Genomic DNA, 18,695 nt, shown 5'->3' with positions numbered 1-18,695 from the left:
CTCCTACAACGTGCCCATTACAATAGAACGTGATTTATTGTGTATCCCAGCTACCATCTGGTAGTGCAGTGGTGGTCTCCACTAGGAATGGTTTCCACTTGGCAAACCAAGAACAGTTTTAATTTGGTGATAACCACCTCATCATTGCACCACAGCACTAAAAGATCCACTGTAAAATAGAAGCAGGAAAAGTTGCTGCTAGGGGATCTATTTTACACTGAATCTATTAGTAGTGGTAATATAGGATACACATCAGGATATCATTTAACCCAGCAAGGTTTCCCCTGATTAAAGATTATACATATGGAAAAAAAATTAAAACTTGCATTTCAAGGACCAATAATTGCATCATTTGTTACCAAGAAGGGCTCTGTATCCCAAATATATAGGGGAGCGGATGTGGCCCTCAGGGGTTCCCCTGGGGTGGGGGTTTACCAGTTACCCAGAAACCCACTACACTCAACAGTTCTGTGCTTTAGAAGGAGGAAACCACTTATAGACACCTCCTCCTCCTGCCTGCATAACAAAAAACTATAACATACTGTATATCTGCAGTTTAAGACCCATTTTTGTGGGGATCTGCTTTTGTTTCAATTATCTTTGGCTTCAACAAAATGGCCCCCATGATTGTTTTTACTTTTGGTTCTAATGTATGGCTCTTGTATGGCTCTTGAATACCTTAGCCCATTAAAGGGGTGTTATGGCTGTAGGGGGCGGGAACAGAGGAGCCCTTCCTCTTTGGTGGAAGACCTGAAGTTGACTGCAGCTACTCTACATTACTGGCAAAAGGCAAGATCAGTCCATGTATTTCCAGCATTAGAATGATTGAGCCATAAAGAGCGATGTCAGGCCGAATAAGACAGAAACAACTGAATTAGCGGAACAAATGGCATCATGTGTTGCAACATTAGACTTGGTAGCTTGCCATTTTCTACTGCTCCAGACATGCCGGCATGACCTATTATATGGGGAAGACATTTGTCTGGCTCAGGATTTACAATTACATTTTGACTGAACTAACCTGAACTAATTTCATTAATTGATATAATAGGCATGCTTGTTATCAACCAATAACATGAGCTCAGGTAAACTCAGCCACAAATAAACAATAGGAAATCCAAGACTAATGTAATAGATTATTTTGGAATGCTGCTGCACAACAATATGAATAGTATTATCACTATAGAACCAACGCAGTTGTCTGTAATATAGGTGTCCAAAAGCCAATCAAATGGAGTAAATATTTAAATATAGTGTCAGTGAGACACTGCTGTACAAGCTTCTTGTAGAGAGATTAATAATATCTTCTATCCCCTCTATCTTCTCCCCTGATCACCTCCTCCCATGCGCGTATCCAAGACTTCGCCCGCGCTGCCCCCCTCCACTGGAACAAGCTCCCTCCCTCTATCAGAACCTGCCCTAATCTGTCCAGTTTCAAACGGGCTCTAAAAACCCACCTTTTTCTTAAAGCCTTCCAGTCTCCCACTTAACTCCCTACTAGATCTTCTGCCTCTTCCCCTTCACTCCCCTTCCCTTATCCTTCTTCTCTCCCTCCCTCGTGTCTCTCTGTCTGTCTACCCCACCCCTTAGATTGTACGCTCCTTCGAGCAGGGTCATCTCTCCTCCTGTCTTCACCACTTTTAACTCTGCTCTCCAGCTACCTTGCCCTCCTCCTCCCCGTTCCCTCTTGCTCCCTCCTCTCCTCTCTGGGGGTTTCCCTGCCCTCCGTGCCCTCTTGGGCTCCGCCGTATGCGGGACCTTCCCCTCTCCCCTCCACCCGCCCCTCTAGCTGTGCTTTGAGATCTCGGAGTTACTGTGCATTTTGTTTACTGTATCGTGCTGTCTCACCTTGTATTGTACTTTGTTTGTCCCTGTACAGCGCTACGGATACCTAGTGGCGCCCTATAAATAAAAATTAATAATAATAATAATATATCTAAAAGGAAAAACAAGCAAGATGCAATTCACCAGTGTGAGAGTTGAGAGATGTTGAAGTGATAGACAACATGGAGATAATGGGGCCTGTTGCATGGCAGATGCAGAGGGTCGGGGGCCCCAGTTCCCTCCTTCCTGTCTACCTGCACCGGGGCCCACAGATTGCTAGTTCCGCCTCTGTCACTTGCTGTCTCATTTCAACTTGAGTCCTCTGCAGCTTTTTGGCAAGCTCTCCTGCATTGGTATCTATACAAGCTTACTTAGAGGAATCAGGGGAGGCACCACTACTAGTGTACTTTACATTTTTGTATAATAATTGCCTTTAAATATTGTCACTATTTCAAAATATGTATTATTTGATGTAAAAATGCTAAAGCACTTTGCCATGTAGGTCATCTGTAAATGAATATAGACATTCACACTGCATTACGTTTTATTCATTACTTTCCTCTAAATGACAGATGGGAAGCCATTGAAAACCATTTCTTACCAGCTTTCTAGTGCCCCGCCAGCAGGAGACAGCTGGACGACTTTGCCAGAACATCCAGATTCCATAGAAGATGCATATATGTTAGACCATGAACAATCCCTCTGTGATTTTACAGATGAAATGGTAATATTTACAACCAAGGTTCAAAAATATAGTTCCCAGCATGATGTAGGACTGGCAAGATACAGTACATACATGTTAAACACTGAAATCAAACATATATCAACTAACAGTTGATATATGTTCCCTCTCACATAAAATACCTGTTGGCATAAAAACAGGAGATAGACACCTAGCTAGTGTTAATAATAATAAATAATGTTAAAGGGATTTTCTAAATTTAGGTGACTGAAATGTATTGGTTTGTACATGCCCTATAGCATATTTAATATATTGCATGTATTAAATGTATTGTTTTCTCTGTATAGCTTTCTTCTGTGATTTTTAGCCACATGTTTATGTAATCAGACAGAGTTGTTTATTTTGTTGCCCTGGGATACATGACAGCTTTGCTGTGTTCTCTGCATGGGACATATACCATGGAAATAAACAGCTTGCCTCAAAGACTTTAGGGTAAATGTATCACGCTGCAAGTTTGAAAAAGTGGGGATGTTGCCTATAGCAGCCAATCAGATTATAGTTAGTAATTATTTAACACATTCTACAAAACGACAGCAAGAATCTGATTGGTTGCTATAGGCAACATCTCCACTATTTCAAACCCGCAGTTTAGTAAATGTACCACTTTGACTGAAAAGCACAATGGGAAATTAAGCAAACAGTGTTTAGTAAAGGTTGCAGTAGAGCATGTCACGGTCAAAAAAATTAAGTAATCTGTAGGTGATAGAACTCTTTAAAAGTAATTGATATATTATCTCATATCCGAAAAGAAGAAACAAATATTGGCATATTGACATAGTAATTATTTTAGTAGTAAATACCCCCACCACATCTTTCAAAATCTTCTATCCTTGACCCCTCACCATTCCCACCAGATGCCAAAATGTTGAATTCTCCTATTTTGACAGTTTCATTTGATATGATCTGCGAAGTCAAAACTCAAAATGCTGTCAGCAAACATTGTCTAACCAAGCTGCATTCACCGTTTCTACAATTCACAAAATCCTGCAGGATTCCATATTTATAGGTCATTTTGTGGTATTGGGGTGAGAACCTCTGTAAGAAGTACTGCTCGTATAGTTTAGGGCAACTTTAATGGATAAATAAAATAAAAATCAATTGCCAGCTCCCTTTAAATAATCATTCACTCCAACCTCCACTGACATATGTTATGGCCACCAGTGCAGCATAAACTCATAGAACAGGTAGAAGAGGTCTTCACCTTTAGCAGCCGCCTTTCCCGTAGAGACTGGTTATGCTCACAGGTACTCGGATGCCCCCAGGTCTTATGCTCAGAGTAGTATGAGTTTATGCTAACACGACAGGTACAGGTACATGGTGTAGAGGCAGGCCAGGGATCAGCGGACTGGACAGAGCACTATAGAGTATGTCAGGTACTGGCAAGAGGGTCAAGGTCACAGGCACTGGTTCAGGTTCCAGGGACAGGCGATAGATCAGGGTCACTAGCACAGATTCAGAATCCAGGAACAGGCAAAGGTCATACACGGGTAATCAATCTCAGGTTTCAACTCCAAACACAGGAACAGGAGCAGACAGCAGTACTGGAACAGAACGCTATAACCGGCAGTGAGGCTCAGACCTCACTGCCTTAAAAAGTACTAAGAGCCAATCAGGACAGAGGAGAACAGGGCTGACAGTCAGCCTCAGGAGGCAGCTAATTAATTACTAGCTAGAACTGGCATAGGTAATAACATAAACCAGGAAGCATGTTTTAAAATATAAATGAACCAGTTTAAATCATATGAGAGCCCCCCCTGGAGTTGGAGGATGTTCCTACACCCTCCTACATCTATGCCACAAGGATAATCCCAAAGAATAATAACAGAGCATAGAAACTAGAGCACGCGCCCCGCTTCTAGATCACGCCAGGATGCGGCGTACTGCCGCGGCTCGTGACAACATATTTAAACTAATGGGTGGAGATTCAATTAGAAAAAAAATACGCACAGAACGGCTGTGGAGACACGTCACGCGTGTTTTTTTTAGTTAAATATCCACTCATCTTTGCTCGCACCCCATAGAGCTGTGGGCTATAATGAGCAGATATTTTTGCCGTACTAACAGTAGAAATGCACAGCCGCGATGTTCTCAGGGACTAATTGAATCTCCTCCATGGTTGGATAATCAAGTCAAACTTTATGAAACGTGTGGGATTTCACTACACTATTAATTGCTTATTAATTTACATAAAGAACAAATAAATCAGGATTTATTTATTTTCAAATCTTGTGAATTAAATTAATTAATATATTATACAGTTTCCCCCTTCAATGGTGTCCACTCAGTGACAGGAATATGTGTATCTTATTATATTATCTTCTGCTTCTCTTGTGTCCCCTCCTTAATGCTCATGTTCCTTCCTCCTTTCAGACACATACTTACTTTTTCAACGGCTAAACATCATGCTACAACTATGTAAAAACATTTCTAGATGTACACTATGGGCCTAATTCCTTCAGGAAAATAAATTTTAAAAAATGAGTTACTTTGCACCTTGGAAAAAGCCATGTTGCATTGGAGGGGGAATACATTTAAAATGTGATGGCAGATTTTTAATTGGGGTAGGACATGTTCTAGATCAACTTAAAATTTCAGTGTACAAATAAAACTATCAAGTATTTGTGCGCTACATGAGAAAACAGCCCGTATTTATCTTATGTGCAAAATAATAAACTAATTTGCACCCCTTGCATTGTAACATGGTTTTGTCCAGGAGAAAACGTACTCATTTCTTGCCTTACTTTCTTTAATGAATCAGGCCCTATATTTCTAGGTTTAGGAAGCTGTAGTAATAATAATATCAATGCTTGTTCAATTAATAAATACAAAAAAGATGTTTATATTTTTAGCACTAAAAATATGTAAAGAATGTTTAAATAAATGGAAAATAAGATGCATAAAATAATATACAGCCACAGAACTGTTATGGATATATTTATGGATGTTTAAGATTTCACTTTTCTTTATTCATAAAGGCACCGCTATGTGTCTTTAAATGCACTATTCAGTAATGACAATGCAGAACAGATTGATGCTTTATTTCAGACCATGCCAGAGAGATTTGTAGAAAAGTACTACAGAACAGGAAGGAAATTCCTCACAATGTTTCCAGATGGAACCGCACAGATTTTGTATCCTTTTGTATTCCAAACTCTGCATTCCACATTATTAGCGATGGCTTGTTACTGTTACTTCTCGCTTGTTCATGGTAAAGCACATGTATCACGCTTTATGCAATCGTTATGTCACAGAATGTCATTCACGTTTGAGCACAAACTGTACAGGTTTTCAGCATCTCCACTTCTAGATTGAACTCACGTTTCCTTTTTGTTTTTATGTGAACAGAAAGTGGAAGTATCAAAATATTATACAGCATGTGGAATCTTGATGACAACTTATCTTCTGTACATAATGTAGCCAGAGCATGTGGGATTCAGCCCATAGCTAATTATGGGCTCGAGATGTGTTTTATGCTTTTACCTGATATATATTGTGTGTCAGCCCTTTTGAATGACATGGCTCATTACACACCAATTACTACTCTGCAATCAACTCACACTCTACCATGTGACCCAAAGCAAACAAAGCATCACTTCTAACAAGCCCCTGCAGTGTTAAGATTGCACTTCCTATAGTAAAAGCCAGCCAATTGAAGTTCAATATAAGAAAAGAGATTTTATCTTTGTAACCTAGGAAAGAGCAAGCTCTGTGTTAGCAGTAACTGAGAACGACAGCAGCCTTCTGGGTCCACCCAGGGGTGAGTACTTTGTAGACATGGGATTGTACTATGGAGGCTTGGTAGATCTCTACTGTATATTGTGGCAGGTGTCACAACTAGCAGGAAACTGAGGCCCACTTTACTGGTATTGGCACTGCTAAGGAAGGAGGCACGGAGTCTAAACATGCCTCTGGTCTTCGCCAGGGACCCCCACAAGGGAGTTTGGAGTTAGCAGCAGAGAAACGCAGGTCATGGCCCTCCTAGTTAGTCACCAGTGAAGTAATAGGCGAATAAGAGAGGTCAAGTAATCAGAGGTCAGGCCGTGCGAGCAGAAAGGTACAACAGGGTCAGACCGGAGGGTAGTCAGGAAACCGAAGATCAAGCCAGGAAATCTGTTAATGCCAGCAGGAGTACCAAAAGGGAGGTCAGAGAAAGCCAAGTCTGGAGCCGAGGAGTCAGTCAGGATGCCTGGGAGCAAATAGAAACGCTGGATCATAAGGAGACCTTGATACTATGGCACCAGAATGGCGCCACAGCCTCCTTTAAATACATAGTGCTGTTCTCCCATTGGTTGCAGTGAATAGGATGGCAGAACAACTGATTCCCGAACAGCCAGCGTCCTGTTGCCAATCAACGAAGACGCACACCTACTGCGCATACGCCCGCTGGCTGTGACCAGGAAGAAGTGATACGTCCCGTTGCTAGACAATGGGAAGGGACGGCGCTGCCACAGAGGAAGGTGTCCGTCCCTGGCCCCGGGTAAATGTTCGGGGACGGTGCCTGACAGCAGGAAACTATACTGTGGCATAGGTATCTAATATGATGGCATGGGTTGAATGAGAACATCTACATGTGCTTTATGGCCCTGAGGGTTATATAATATGGCTCTGATGTCATCATTATTTACATATTTGCTATGCCGAGCAAGCTCTTTACTTTATCAGCTCACTACAGCATCAACCACTAGACATATATTTTTTGATGCTAAGTATTCTCTTTTACAGCACAATAATTATACATTGTTTAACATACCCCTTAGCAGACGGCATAGTACTCTACATCCCATGCAACGTTAACCCAAAAGCACGATGGCCAAAGTTTTTGGCAGTGCTCCGTTTGGTTTGTGCAAAGGGCTAAGTTTGAGGGAAGGATTAAATGGGGAAAAAGAAGCAACAAATAGGCAGATAGACAAAGACACAAAGCTGTATCAGACACAAAAGCAAAAGTCTCATTGTAATAGAGCTGTATTTAGTATCTGATCCTTGGCTGTAAATGATATCCAAAGTTTACACATCTAAAATGCAGTTGTGCATAGCATACATAATGTGCATAGAAGCTGGTCATATTCATTTCTTACGGTTTAATTGTCTTTTTCATACAGTAAACTTTATATTGTTTTTAGTATTTACTTGTTTGTACAGACGGAGGACAGAGATATCGGGTGGATTTATGTTTATTTGGAGCAACAGAAAACTAAAAAGCAGATTAACATTTTTCTTTCTAGTTCATTGAAGGGTCAAGATACATAAGTTTGGGTGTAACATTAAACTTCATTAAGAGGTATCATTAACATTCAGTGCCTGTCACGCTTGATTTGAAGTAGGCTTTTACTTTTACTTTTCTTTTTTATGTATTTTTTTACCATTTATTATCATTTGTTTATTATTGTTTACTTATACTATGTACTTTGCATTTACCCCCTGGAGTGTGCCGGAGAAGCTCTTAAACTATTCTGTTTACAGTGGATATAGGAAATGGCTAAATATGAGCAGATTTACAATATTAAAGGGTTCGAGTAAAGCTGAACCACAAATCCCCAATATATATGTGTTGCCTATACGCAATAAAGGTAAATATTTTGTGGACTGAGCCAATCATTAGGATGTAGCCTATCCATTCACCAGAAATTCATGAGATCACTGAAGCACGAAAAATGGCTGCCTCCACTCTGTATGCAACAGGTACATTTTTAAGATGTGCAGTTCCAAGATCTTGGTTATTTTCCTTAGTTTGCAGCTATCCATCTGGTAATCTGGCCATTATTGTCATTCCACGTAAACCAAAAGAATCTATCTATATTGTTCAAGAAGACAAAGAGCACAGTGCAGACATTCTGGCCATATTTGGATCTTCTGGACAAGCTACCTGCTATCACCCTAACAGGACTGTATGGTAGGAGGACCTTTTTATCACGTTCTGTTCACTAAGACATGCCAGGTCCAGAGGAATTAGAACTATCTGCTAATACTTAGTGCACAGTATATTGATCAGTGCAGGTTGCTGGCCGCCCTAGTTCAGCACATTCACAGCATTTGCTGTGTTAGCATGCTGCTAATATTACATTCACTGTCTGTTCTCCCAAACCTAATGCATATGTTAACGTAGTTGGTCACGACAGGTTCTTGGAGGTCGTTATAACATCTTTTCTTGGAATTAAACATGACTTTCTAATAAACACAAATATAGCACTCCTCTAATATAAGGATGACATTTCAGTGCAAGTTAAACATATACATTAGCAGAGGGTAAAGCCCAAATGACATATATTTTATTTAAATTAAATGTTCTAAAAGCAAATCTGATTCTAGCCAAGATAATATCTGGTACTGTCCAACCACAGAGTAAGGTACTTAACAGTGGCAGTCATAAGCACAAAGGTATAGCTAAACAATGTAGTTACATATGGCTTAATGTACTTAGTAGGTGTGACCCTTGTATTATTAACAGAGACCTCTAATATAAAAGTTTAGCAACATAAACCAACCACTCATAGGCTATATGAAATTAATGCAGGTATTAGGCAACTCTCTATGAAATGTAATATTCCATATCTACTCATGGGCCTTAAATATATTAATTACCATAATTGTGCAGGAAGATAGTGAAATAATATATCATCTAGCATTGTACTCCCCATTTGTGAAATATTGGGAAGAAAAGACAATATGACAAGATGGAAAATCAGCAATATCAATATTATTCCATGGGTTGCCATACTTAGAACTCAATATATATACACAGCGATGATTCCTCAACCTCCTAAGTCATCACATATAATATATATAGTTTTTACCATAATGTGTAGTGATATATGTACAACCTGCAATAAGAGTGGAGGAAATGATTGAGGAAGTGATACAGATGTGCAGTCACGAACGAGTGAGCTCACCTGCTATATTACACATTGATAGGCTCTAGAGAGGGAAGTAGGATGTACTAGTTGGTTCATCAGACTAGTGTTAATGTAACATTGTCTGGTTCAAGATAACCTGGTTCAGTATCAGCCAGCTCTGTTTACAGCAAAATTGTAATTTCTGTAGTATATAAAGAGTCTATCATCCGTTAACCACATCATTTTTATTTACTACTTATATGAGTTTATAATATTTTTTAGCAATCAGGTTTCCTGTCCCCCAACTGCTTTAGAATTGTATCTCAATATACATCACATAATGTTTATCTGCCTTGGTTAATCAAAGATGCCATATGCATAACGTAGAAGCGCAGTTGTTCATCCAGAAATTCTCATTGAAATCCATCACACAGGAAGTTCAGTGGAAATTGTTTCATTGTAAGCTTCCATAACATAACTTTCTATTGAAAAATCAACCTGGTCTATAATGTTGTGGACCATTGTAAATGATTACTTTATGCCATTATAGCCAGGGGACCACCTTACTAAATACACTATATGGACAAAAGTATTTGACCACACCTGTTAATTACTGAATTGAGGTGTTTCAATCAGACCCGTTGCCAGAGGTGTATAACATCAAGCACTTAGCTCTGCAGTCTCCATTTGCAAACAAGACAGTTCGTGAAATTTCATCCCTGCTGGATATTCCACGATCAACTGTAAGTGATATTATTAGAGTGGAAGCTTTTAGAAAAAACAGCAACTCAACCACAAAGCGGAAAACCAAGTGAAATCACAGAGCTGGGTCAACGACTGCTAAGGCGCATGGTGCGTAAAAGTCACCAACGCTCTGCTGACTCCATAGCTGAAGAGTTTCGAACTTTCACTGGCATTAATATAAATACAAAAAACTGTGCAGTGGTAGCTTAGTGGAATGGGTTTCCATGGCCGAGCAGCTGCATGCAAGTCTCACATCACCAACGCCAAGCATCGGATGGAGTGGTGTAAAGACTGTATAGGAGTGGAAATGTGTTCTGTGGAGTGATGAATCACGCTTCTCTGCTCGGCAGTCAGATGGGTAAGTCTGAGTTTAGCAAATGCTGGAAGTACATTATCTGCCTGACTGCATTATGCCAACTGAGAAGTTTGGTGGAGGAGAGATAATGGTTTGGGTCTGTTTTTCAGGGTTTGGGCTAGGCCCCTTATCTCCAGTGAAGGGCAATCTTAATGCTTCAGCATACCAAGTCATGTTGGACAATCCTCTGCTTCCAACTTTGTAGCAACAGTTTGGGGAAGGCCCTTTTCTTTTCCAGCATGACTGAGCCCCAATGCACAAAGCAGGGACTACAAAGACATAGTATGATGAGTTCAGTGTGGATGAACTTGACAGGCCTGCACAGAGCCCTGACATCAACCCCATCAAACACCTCTGCGATAAACTGGAACGGAGATTGCGAGCCAGGCCTTCTCGTCCAACACCAGTACCTGACCTCATAAATGCTCTACAGAATGCATGGGTACAAATTCCCAAAAAACACTCCAACATCATGTGTAAAGCCATACAAGAAGAGTGGAAGCTGTTAAAGGGGACCAACTCCATATTAAAGTATATGTATTTGAATACAATGTTATTACAGTCCCTGTTGGTGTAATGGTCAAGTGTCTGAATACTTTTGTTCATATAGTGTACCTAGAAAATCCTATGCTGCTTATATTAGTTTTGGGACAGCTTTGTTCTACTTTCACGTGAACTTTTGGTGCAAATGCAGTGCAGTATTTTTATGTTGCTTACAGCCAACTTTAAATGAGGCTGTAACCGTCCATTAATAAAAAAGAGAACTTACTTTTTTCAGTGATATTTATATATATATATGCTGTCCTAATTAAAATAACCTGGAATAAGTGGTGATGCATTGCGCTCTGAGAACCCCTAAATAGCCTGTGGTTTAGGATAAACATTTGTTTTTATAAATACACACATCAGGAAATTATTTTGTTAGTTCATAGAGCTATATATCTACTATTATGTCTAGTTTTCTAGTGTTCTCTGCTTTACACAAATGGTTCTCTGTGAGCCTGTGGTTTTCTTTGTATCCCAAGAACAATGGGAGGTACTGTCATGGAATATGCAGCGATACTGACAAACTCTTAGCTCACACACTCAGTACTTTAATAATACTTTACTCCAACCTACTACCATTGACATTTTTTGACATTTTCTATGTCAGGTAACGTGTAAGTGTTTCATTCTACAATTTCTGTTTACAATATCCAGGATAAATATAAATCCAGTGGGTGGACAGTACTCAGACAGCACAGGTAGAAGACTACGGAGATGGCGATGGAAAAGCAGTGATTGTGGCGAGCCCTATACAAAGTTCAAACCTGTCTTTTTATCCTTGAATCATCAAGTGGGTGTTAGAATATTTGCACAAGATCGGATGTATGTAACTTTTCTGGCCATGGGGAAACAGGCAAAATTCAATGTTGGAAGAAAGGAGCTAACAAAGTCCCAGGTAAATGTTTATGCATACAATATCAATGTAGGCCCTCAATGCCCTTATTGTGAGATTGCTTTTAATTATTTATTATTATTATTATTATTATTATTATTATTGTTATTATTATTATTATAGATTTTTAAGGTACCACAGTGTTCCACAGCACCGTGCAGTAGGGAAAACAGGACATACATAAAACAAGGACATACAAGGCAGACAAAATAAATGCAGACATGAAAACAAAGGGTATGGAAGGCCCTGCTCATTAGAGAGCTCACATTCTAAGTGGAAGAGGACACAACTGAAACAAGAGGATCGAGTGTGGATTACAGTGGAGATTGGGACAGCTGTGAGAGTGGATTCGTGTGAATATAGTATTATAAGGAATAACACAAGAATTGTAGTAATATAAAAGCTATCTAGTATTGTATTGTAGGGGCCTTAGTATCACATTTTGATCAGGTTGTAAAAGCACATCTACCGGTCAGAATGCCTTCTGTGCTAACATCATAGAAAAGACAATTTAGGTAAATGTAGATTAATGTTAATCAGTTGTCTACTGCAGAGTACTGTATGCTGTTAGGACCATGAATTTATGCAACGTTTGCTCAGTATTTGCAGATAGTAGGGTAGGTGCATTTGCCACTCATAGACATAATGTCACTCATTTAGTGCCTTGATTGTCACCTGGGCGTCCCCACACTGAGCACTGACTGCTGATATGGAGGGGTAGCAGCTGGCAGCTTTCTTACCTGTGAAGCTGACGGCTGCTTCTCCTCTGTGTGTGTGTGTGTGTGTGTGTGTGTGTAATAGGCTGAGGGTGTGGCACTTGGTTATGATGTCCAGCACCACATCTCCAAGAATTCAAACAGCTGTCCCACCCCCCACTACATGCTAGGTAAGGAGCTGGGGGAGAGGCAGCACTGAGGGGCTCCCTAGTAGCTCACGCACAAACTACACTGAGTAGTACAATGTAATGCCATTCATCAAGTTCCATCCCCCTTCAGTGACCCTTCTACCTACACCAGGTCACCACACTACTTACGACTTAAGGAGGATGTGTAGGTGATTATTACCCCTATAATTGTGCCACCTCTGATGATATTAGTCCTGGTTAGCAAGCACTACCAGTATGATTATCTTCCTTATATTTTGTAAGATGTAGTGTAAAATTAAATAAATATTTACAATTGATATATTTTAAAAAATAAAATGTCAAAATATGTTGTCATTTTTTCTCCCCTCTATAGAAACATACAAATATAGAATTCCGTAGCAGAAAGGAACCAGTTAGTCTATTCTGCTATTTTAATTTCTAGGTTGTTATTTTCATTTTTTTGTAGTATTTGTTTTGGTGGGGATAGGAGATGTTTTCTTATATTTTTATTTTGGATGTCCTTGCAATAGCCATATGTTTGGCCCAGTTTTATCTTTTGAGTTCCCACCACATTTCATTTCCTTGTGTCACCTTTCAGCCCCCAGCCTCCCAATTTCAGATTATGTTCTCAAAAACAGCAAAAGATACATCACACGGCTTTCAGCCAACCACCAAATGGCTGATGCTATTTACCAAAAGTCTCTTAACAGAAAACAAGGAGGGTTGGTAATTCCCCTTTAAATTTGCAGTGGCATCCACCAATCTTTCCATATCATTTCCATCATCTAGGCAATCCCTCTATGCAGCTATAACATTATATGCACGCTTATCCTCCCCACTCCATTTTAGAGTGTTGTAAGATAGAGAGGCTCTCCCCCTAGCATTAAATATGTCAATTTCCACCGAGGAAATGAGAAAAAAATCAGTAATATGGAAACGGGAAATAACAAAGTCACACAATTCCAGAGAGCCCACATTTATGAAAAATGTTCTATTTATTCATTCTTATCAAACAATTTACCTTTATCTTTTATTGAAAGGTGGCGGAAGTTGAAGCTGACTTGCAGCTCAAGAATGTATCACCAGATGAATTGATTCTGTTTGCTATCAAGATCAAGTTTCTAACCTTACTGAATAAATGTCACACATGTTTGGATTTCCCATCTAAGAAGCAGTGGGACAGAGTCAAGCCACCACCATTTCTGGTGACTCAGGCGGAGAAGCTAATCTACCTCTGCAATTTTTGTGACATTAACATAGACATCTGCTCATCAATCCGCGATATCCTAGGCAGTCATGTGACCTGTGACCTACCCAATTAGAAATGTATTTAATATTCATGTCATGTGCTCTTTTCCCATAAGAGGTAATATTTGATGTAAACTTTTGATTAATTTTTGGCTTTATTTATACAAAAGGAATACATTTCAAGTAATAATAAAACTGGCATTTGTAGATATGTTGTAGTTAAACATTGCAAATGATAAATGTGCATTAGAATACCATTATGAGCATGAATTAAACGTCAGTATATTATTATTATTATTATTATTATTATTATTTATGCGTCGCCACAGTTTCCGTAGCGCTGGATACAGAAGCAAGTAGCAAATAGATGTGGTAATATTATTATTAATAATACATATAAGTAGCACAGAGGAGTGTGAGTAATTCTATGGGGACTCACACGGAGAGCAGCAAAAGACGTGACAGGACATACAAGGGAGTCAGACAATAAACAGACATGAGACAATAGAGTAGGACCCTGCCACAAGAGCTTACATTCTAGAGGACTGATTATATCTCTAGGAAAATAATAATGATGTGTAAGTAGCATACCAGGTATACAACAGGTAGCAGACTGGCAAGATTTACTTTAGTTATCAATAGTTACTGATAATTGTAATCCTTGTCTTGGGTTTTGTGTAGACAGATTGAGCAATAGATCATGTTTCTACAAGTCCTGTGGGGTTCCATCTAAAGTCTATTATTTTTATATTCCTTTCCCCATTTACCAGAACTATTGGTGAGGAACCCCCATAATTTAGGAGAACTTACTCCTTTCCAGAAGTCCAAGGTTTCACCTGTGTTGACAGTCAGGTGAAGGGATGCTACAAACATGCGTTTGGTGTTTGAGAGTCTCCTGATATGGCATGGAAGCTTTAAAATTCGATAGCTGACCAGATATTTTGCTCTGTACAGAATTACATGTAATTTCATCCACAACCATCAACAAAACTGGGCCACAAAGGGATGGATTTACATTACAAATGCACTTAAATCCTAGAAAACATCAGGCACCCTAACCAGATTCAATGGGTGGGGATTATTTGTACAAAGGGGGAAAACTAGAGATTAATGAATGGAAATCTACCCTTAATTTACTGTAACCTGAATGGTGTAATTAACCTTCACATGTTTGACACTGTATGCAAAGAGGATAAGATGCTATGCCAGGCAATGGGGGTGATTCATGATGTTTCTCCAGAACAGCCGTGGAGACACCTGGCGCATATATTTTTTTAATGAAATTTCCGCTCATTTTTGCTCACGCCCCATAGAGCTGCTAATGGTAAAAATGCACAGCCGTGATGTTCTCAGGAACATCGCAGATAATTTAATCTCCCCCAATATATATTAAAAGAAACACTGACAGACTGTGCAGTTCTCCTGATTCACATATAAAATTATTATATATTTTATGTGTCAATGGCATTTAAGCTTTTCAGCAGCTTAAGAGAAAGCTAGTTCTTGTAAACATAGCATTGAATGAAATGAAAGAATAGTTAGAAGACTCTTTGGCTGCTATGGGTTACTGCACATTTTCTCTTTGTTAAGAAAGTCATAGGGATATATTTACTAAACTGCAGGTTTGAAAAAGTGAAGATGTTGCCTATAGCAACCAATCAGATTATAGTTATTTATTTAGTACATTCTACAAAATAACAGCTAGAAGCTGTTTGGTTGCTATAGGCAACATCTCCACTTTTTTAACCCAGCAGTTTAGTAAATATACCCCATAGTCTTATTAAAAATATATATTCTTATGTTTTAAACTCTGCAATGTTTTTATAGCTGTCTATATAAATATAAAAGTAGTGGAACCCATAAACAAAATACTTTTTTGTGTGTCAGTTGTATATTATCTCTTAGGCACATATAAATCTACGGAAAATAATTAGCTTTGTTACATTTATTTAAATAATTATTTAAAGCACGTAGGGCCTCAGTCATCAAAAAAACACAATTATTTTTTTTAAACGCACGTACAATGGGTATACGCACGTCCATATTCAACAAACAGCAGATCTGATGATACGTCTGTTAATGAATACGGAATTCTGAATTCTGCTCAGACAAGACACTGCAGGGCACGTCCAATACATATGTAGAATATGAAGTCACAAAAGACTGCACAGAAGAAAAGAAACTATTCAATTAATGCTACCTGTTAATGATATATACATTAATGACAAAACACTAAAAAATTAAAAAAGGTTTTCTTGCTTTTTTTATCCATAAAATACAGTTATCAGGATGTTATGAATGTCTACTGTACAAAAATTCTTTTGTACAGTTGCTCCTGATAGCAAACACATGTTCTAGCATACATACACAGCCTTCATCACTATCACTTGGCAATTACACCAGACTTGTAGCCGGTGCAAGTGTTACGACTTAAAATCACGTACTTTTGAGATGCCCAAAACTTGAATTGGATACTGCTGCGTGCGCTGAGTGTGATGCGCCTTTACTGTAGATTGACTAAGTGCATACGCCCAGTCCCCCCCCCCCTGTTCTGCCCCTGAAAACATTAGCTATAGTAATGGTCCTTTGCGCTCGAAGATGAATTGGACGTTTCTGCGTTCTTTGGCGCATGCTCCAGTTCTGGATATGTGCAGGGCAATTTTACACAAAATACGGCACATATCGACATTTACTTTCCTTAGTAAATCAGGCCCATAGTGGTTTTGAAAATTATAGCAATATGTTGCAAAGAAAAAACAATGCAATATGTCTTATTATAAAACGATTCTGATTCCAGAATCAGTGAGGAAATCTGCAACCATCTTCTGTCCTGTATGTAGTCAGCTCCAATTGTCAGCTGTGCAGGTCACCAGTCTTTTAAAAGACCTGTTTGGCTTTTAGTCAGAAAAACGATTACTCTTCATGGTGCTATTGTAAAAGAAGGTTTAGCAATCCTTGTGGAATGTGCTTCATGTTAAAACAAAATAATATCTAATATCCTGAGATTGAAGACTAGCTGTCATCAAGAAACTGCTTTATGGTGAAAAACAGGTAAGTACAACCTGACAGAGGGATACAATGATACTGGCACATTTATTTTATAGCGAACCCTGAAGACAACGAGAGTCTCTAGCACCTGTGCAATTGAATGAATGCAGAGGTAGGCAGCCATCCAGCTGTTGTGGAACTACAAGTTCTGACAGAGATCGCTGGGACTTGTAGTTTTACAGCAGCTGGAAAATACAAATCTAATAGATGCTCAGCCCAAGTTAGAAAATGAAGGTAGTGCAGAATAAATAGATGGCTCTGTTTTATAAAATAACATCAACATGCTCCTTTACTGTAGTCACCAGAGCCGCAGAAAATGGACAGATTGTGTACACTGTCAGCAGAAGTGTGAGCCCCAGTGGACTCTTCTGCCAATGCCGAACCTCTAATATTAGTGAACTGGACCAACGCTAGACCCTGAGGCTTCACCTTCCTCCGCCTGCAGACAATATGCTTGTACAAATAGCTTCTTATGTCTTTGCAATAGAAAGTATAAATAAGAGGATTTAGAAGCGAGTTTGCTTCCCCCAAAACGAACAAAATGTCTTTAAGGAGGTCCACAAGCTTGCAAGATGTGCAGGTGGCTTGGATGATCCCCGTGATGTAGTAAGGACCCCACGAAAGAGTAAAGCAGATGATAACTATAAGAACTGTTCTCGCTGCCTTAAAGTGGGATGAATGTGCTGGGTGGTTGCTGGAAAGTCCACTAATCGCCCGGGTTCTCTGGATCTGTCTGTGGTGGAAATAAGCAATCCTTCCCACCGCGGTGTGCAGACACACGATAGTAACTAAAGCGGGCAGGAAAATAATGAAACACAAAATGTACAAATAGTCGCTCTTTGCTGCATAGAAAAGTCCACAAATTCCTGTGTAATTGGTATGTTGCAGTGAAGTGGTGATCAGCGGCATGTGACCAACAAAGAAGGAGACCACCCACAGAACCGTCAGAGAAATACCAATGCATTTGTTATTCATAATCTTGATGTAGTACAGAGGCATCCTCACAGCCAGGTACCTGTCCAGAGATATTAGGAGTAAGGTTAACATGGATCCGATGCAAGGAGTGATTGTGAAGCACAACCTCAGCAGACAGAAGAACAGATTCCTATCAAAGTCTCCATCAAAGACATCATCCAAGGCTTCCAAGATGCACATGAGACCCACCAGGAGGTCGGCGGCTGCCAAGTTGAGGATGAAGATGTAACTCTTACAGTGTTTCTTCTTTAACAACTTTGACAAGATCACCATGACCAAGATATTGGCTATGGGGATGAGGACACTGAGCAGAATGTGGAGAGCAGCATAGATGGCACTGGTCATCTTCTGAGATGTTTCATGAGAACCTATCTAGATGGGAACCCCTACAGTGACTTATGCTCTTCCCATCCTCCGCTGGTCCATTTAAATCGTATTTGTATTGTGGGAAGTTTAGTATCAGGCATTTTTCATAGAAATATTTGGCATCGCAAAAAAAAAAAATGCCATTTGTTTGTAAAATAAAGTCTACATATCTCGGTGCTCTGGTCTGATTTGAATAGGTGTTCTCTGTCCCGGTGTTAGAAGGCATCTGGATATACTCCATGTAGAGGAGTGGCTTTCCT

The 18,695-nt window shown here is 39.5% G+C and overlaps 2 protein-coding genes across 2 annotated transcripts in view; one reads left to right on the top strand and one right to left on the bottom strand.

Moving 5' to 3' along the window:
• ERICH6 (glutamate rich 6) overlaps positions 1 to 14,321 on the top strand; it is a 35,083-nt gene extending 20,762 nt beyond the window's left edge. The window contains exons 10-14 of the mRNA XM_075200553.1: positions 2,397 to 2,548; positions 5,612 to 5,697; positions 8,301 to 8,456; positions 11,696 to 11,936; positions 13,839 to 14,321. Coding sequence (XP_075056654.1) covers positions 2,397 to 2,548; positions 5,612 to 5,697; positions 8,301 to 8,456; positions 11,696 to 11,936; positions 13,839 to 14,120 — 917 coding nt within the window. The 3' untranslated portion in view covers positions 14,121 to 14,321. The remainder of the gene's footprint in view (positions 1 to 2,396; positions 2,549 to 5,611; positions 5,698 to 8,300; positions 8,457 to 11,695; positions 11,937 to 13,838) is intronic.
• Positions 14,322 to 17,370: 3,049 nt separating this feature from the next.
• GPR119 (G protein-coupled receptor 119) lies at positions 17,371 to 18,414 on the bottom strand. The gene has a single exon (XM_075200871.1). It carries the CDS (start codon positions 18,412 to 18,414, stop codon positions 17,371 to 17,373), a length of 1,044 nt encoding a protein of 347 aa, XP_075056972.1.
• Positions 18,415 to 18,695: the final 281 nt, after the last annotated feature.

The sequence above is a fragment of the Mixophyes fleayi genome, chromosome 3 (assembly GCF_038048845.1).
Source record: "Mixophyes fleayi isolate aMixFle1 chromosome 3, aMixFle1.hap1, whole genome shotgun sequence".
Taxonomy (NCBI): Eukaryota; Metazoa; Chordata; class Amphibia; order Anura; family Limnodynastidae; genus Mixophyes; species Mixophyes fleayi.
This window is presented reverse-complemented; position numbering and strand designations above follow the sequence as displayed.

Excerpts from the sequence above, each read along its gene's own strand:
- GPR119 (XM_075200871.1), bottom strand. The coding sequence starts at position 18,414 with ATGACCAGTGCCATCTATGCTGCTCTCCACATTCTGCTCAGTGTCCTC.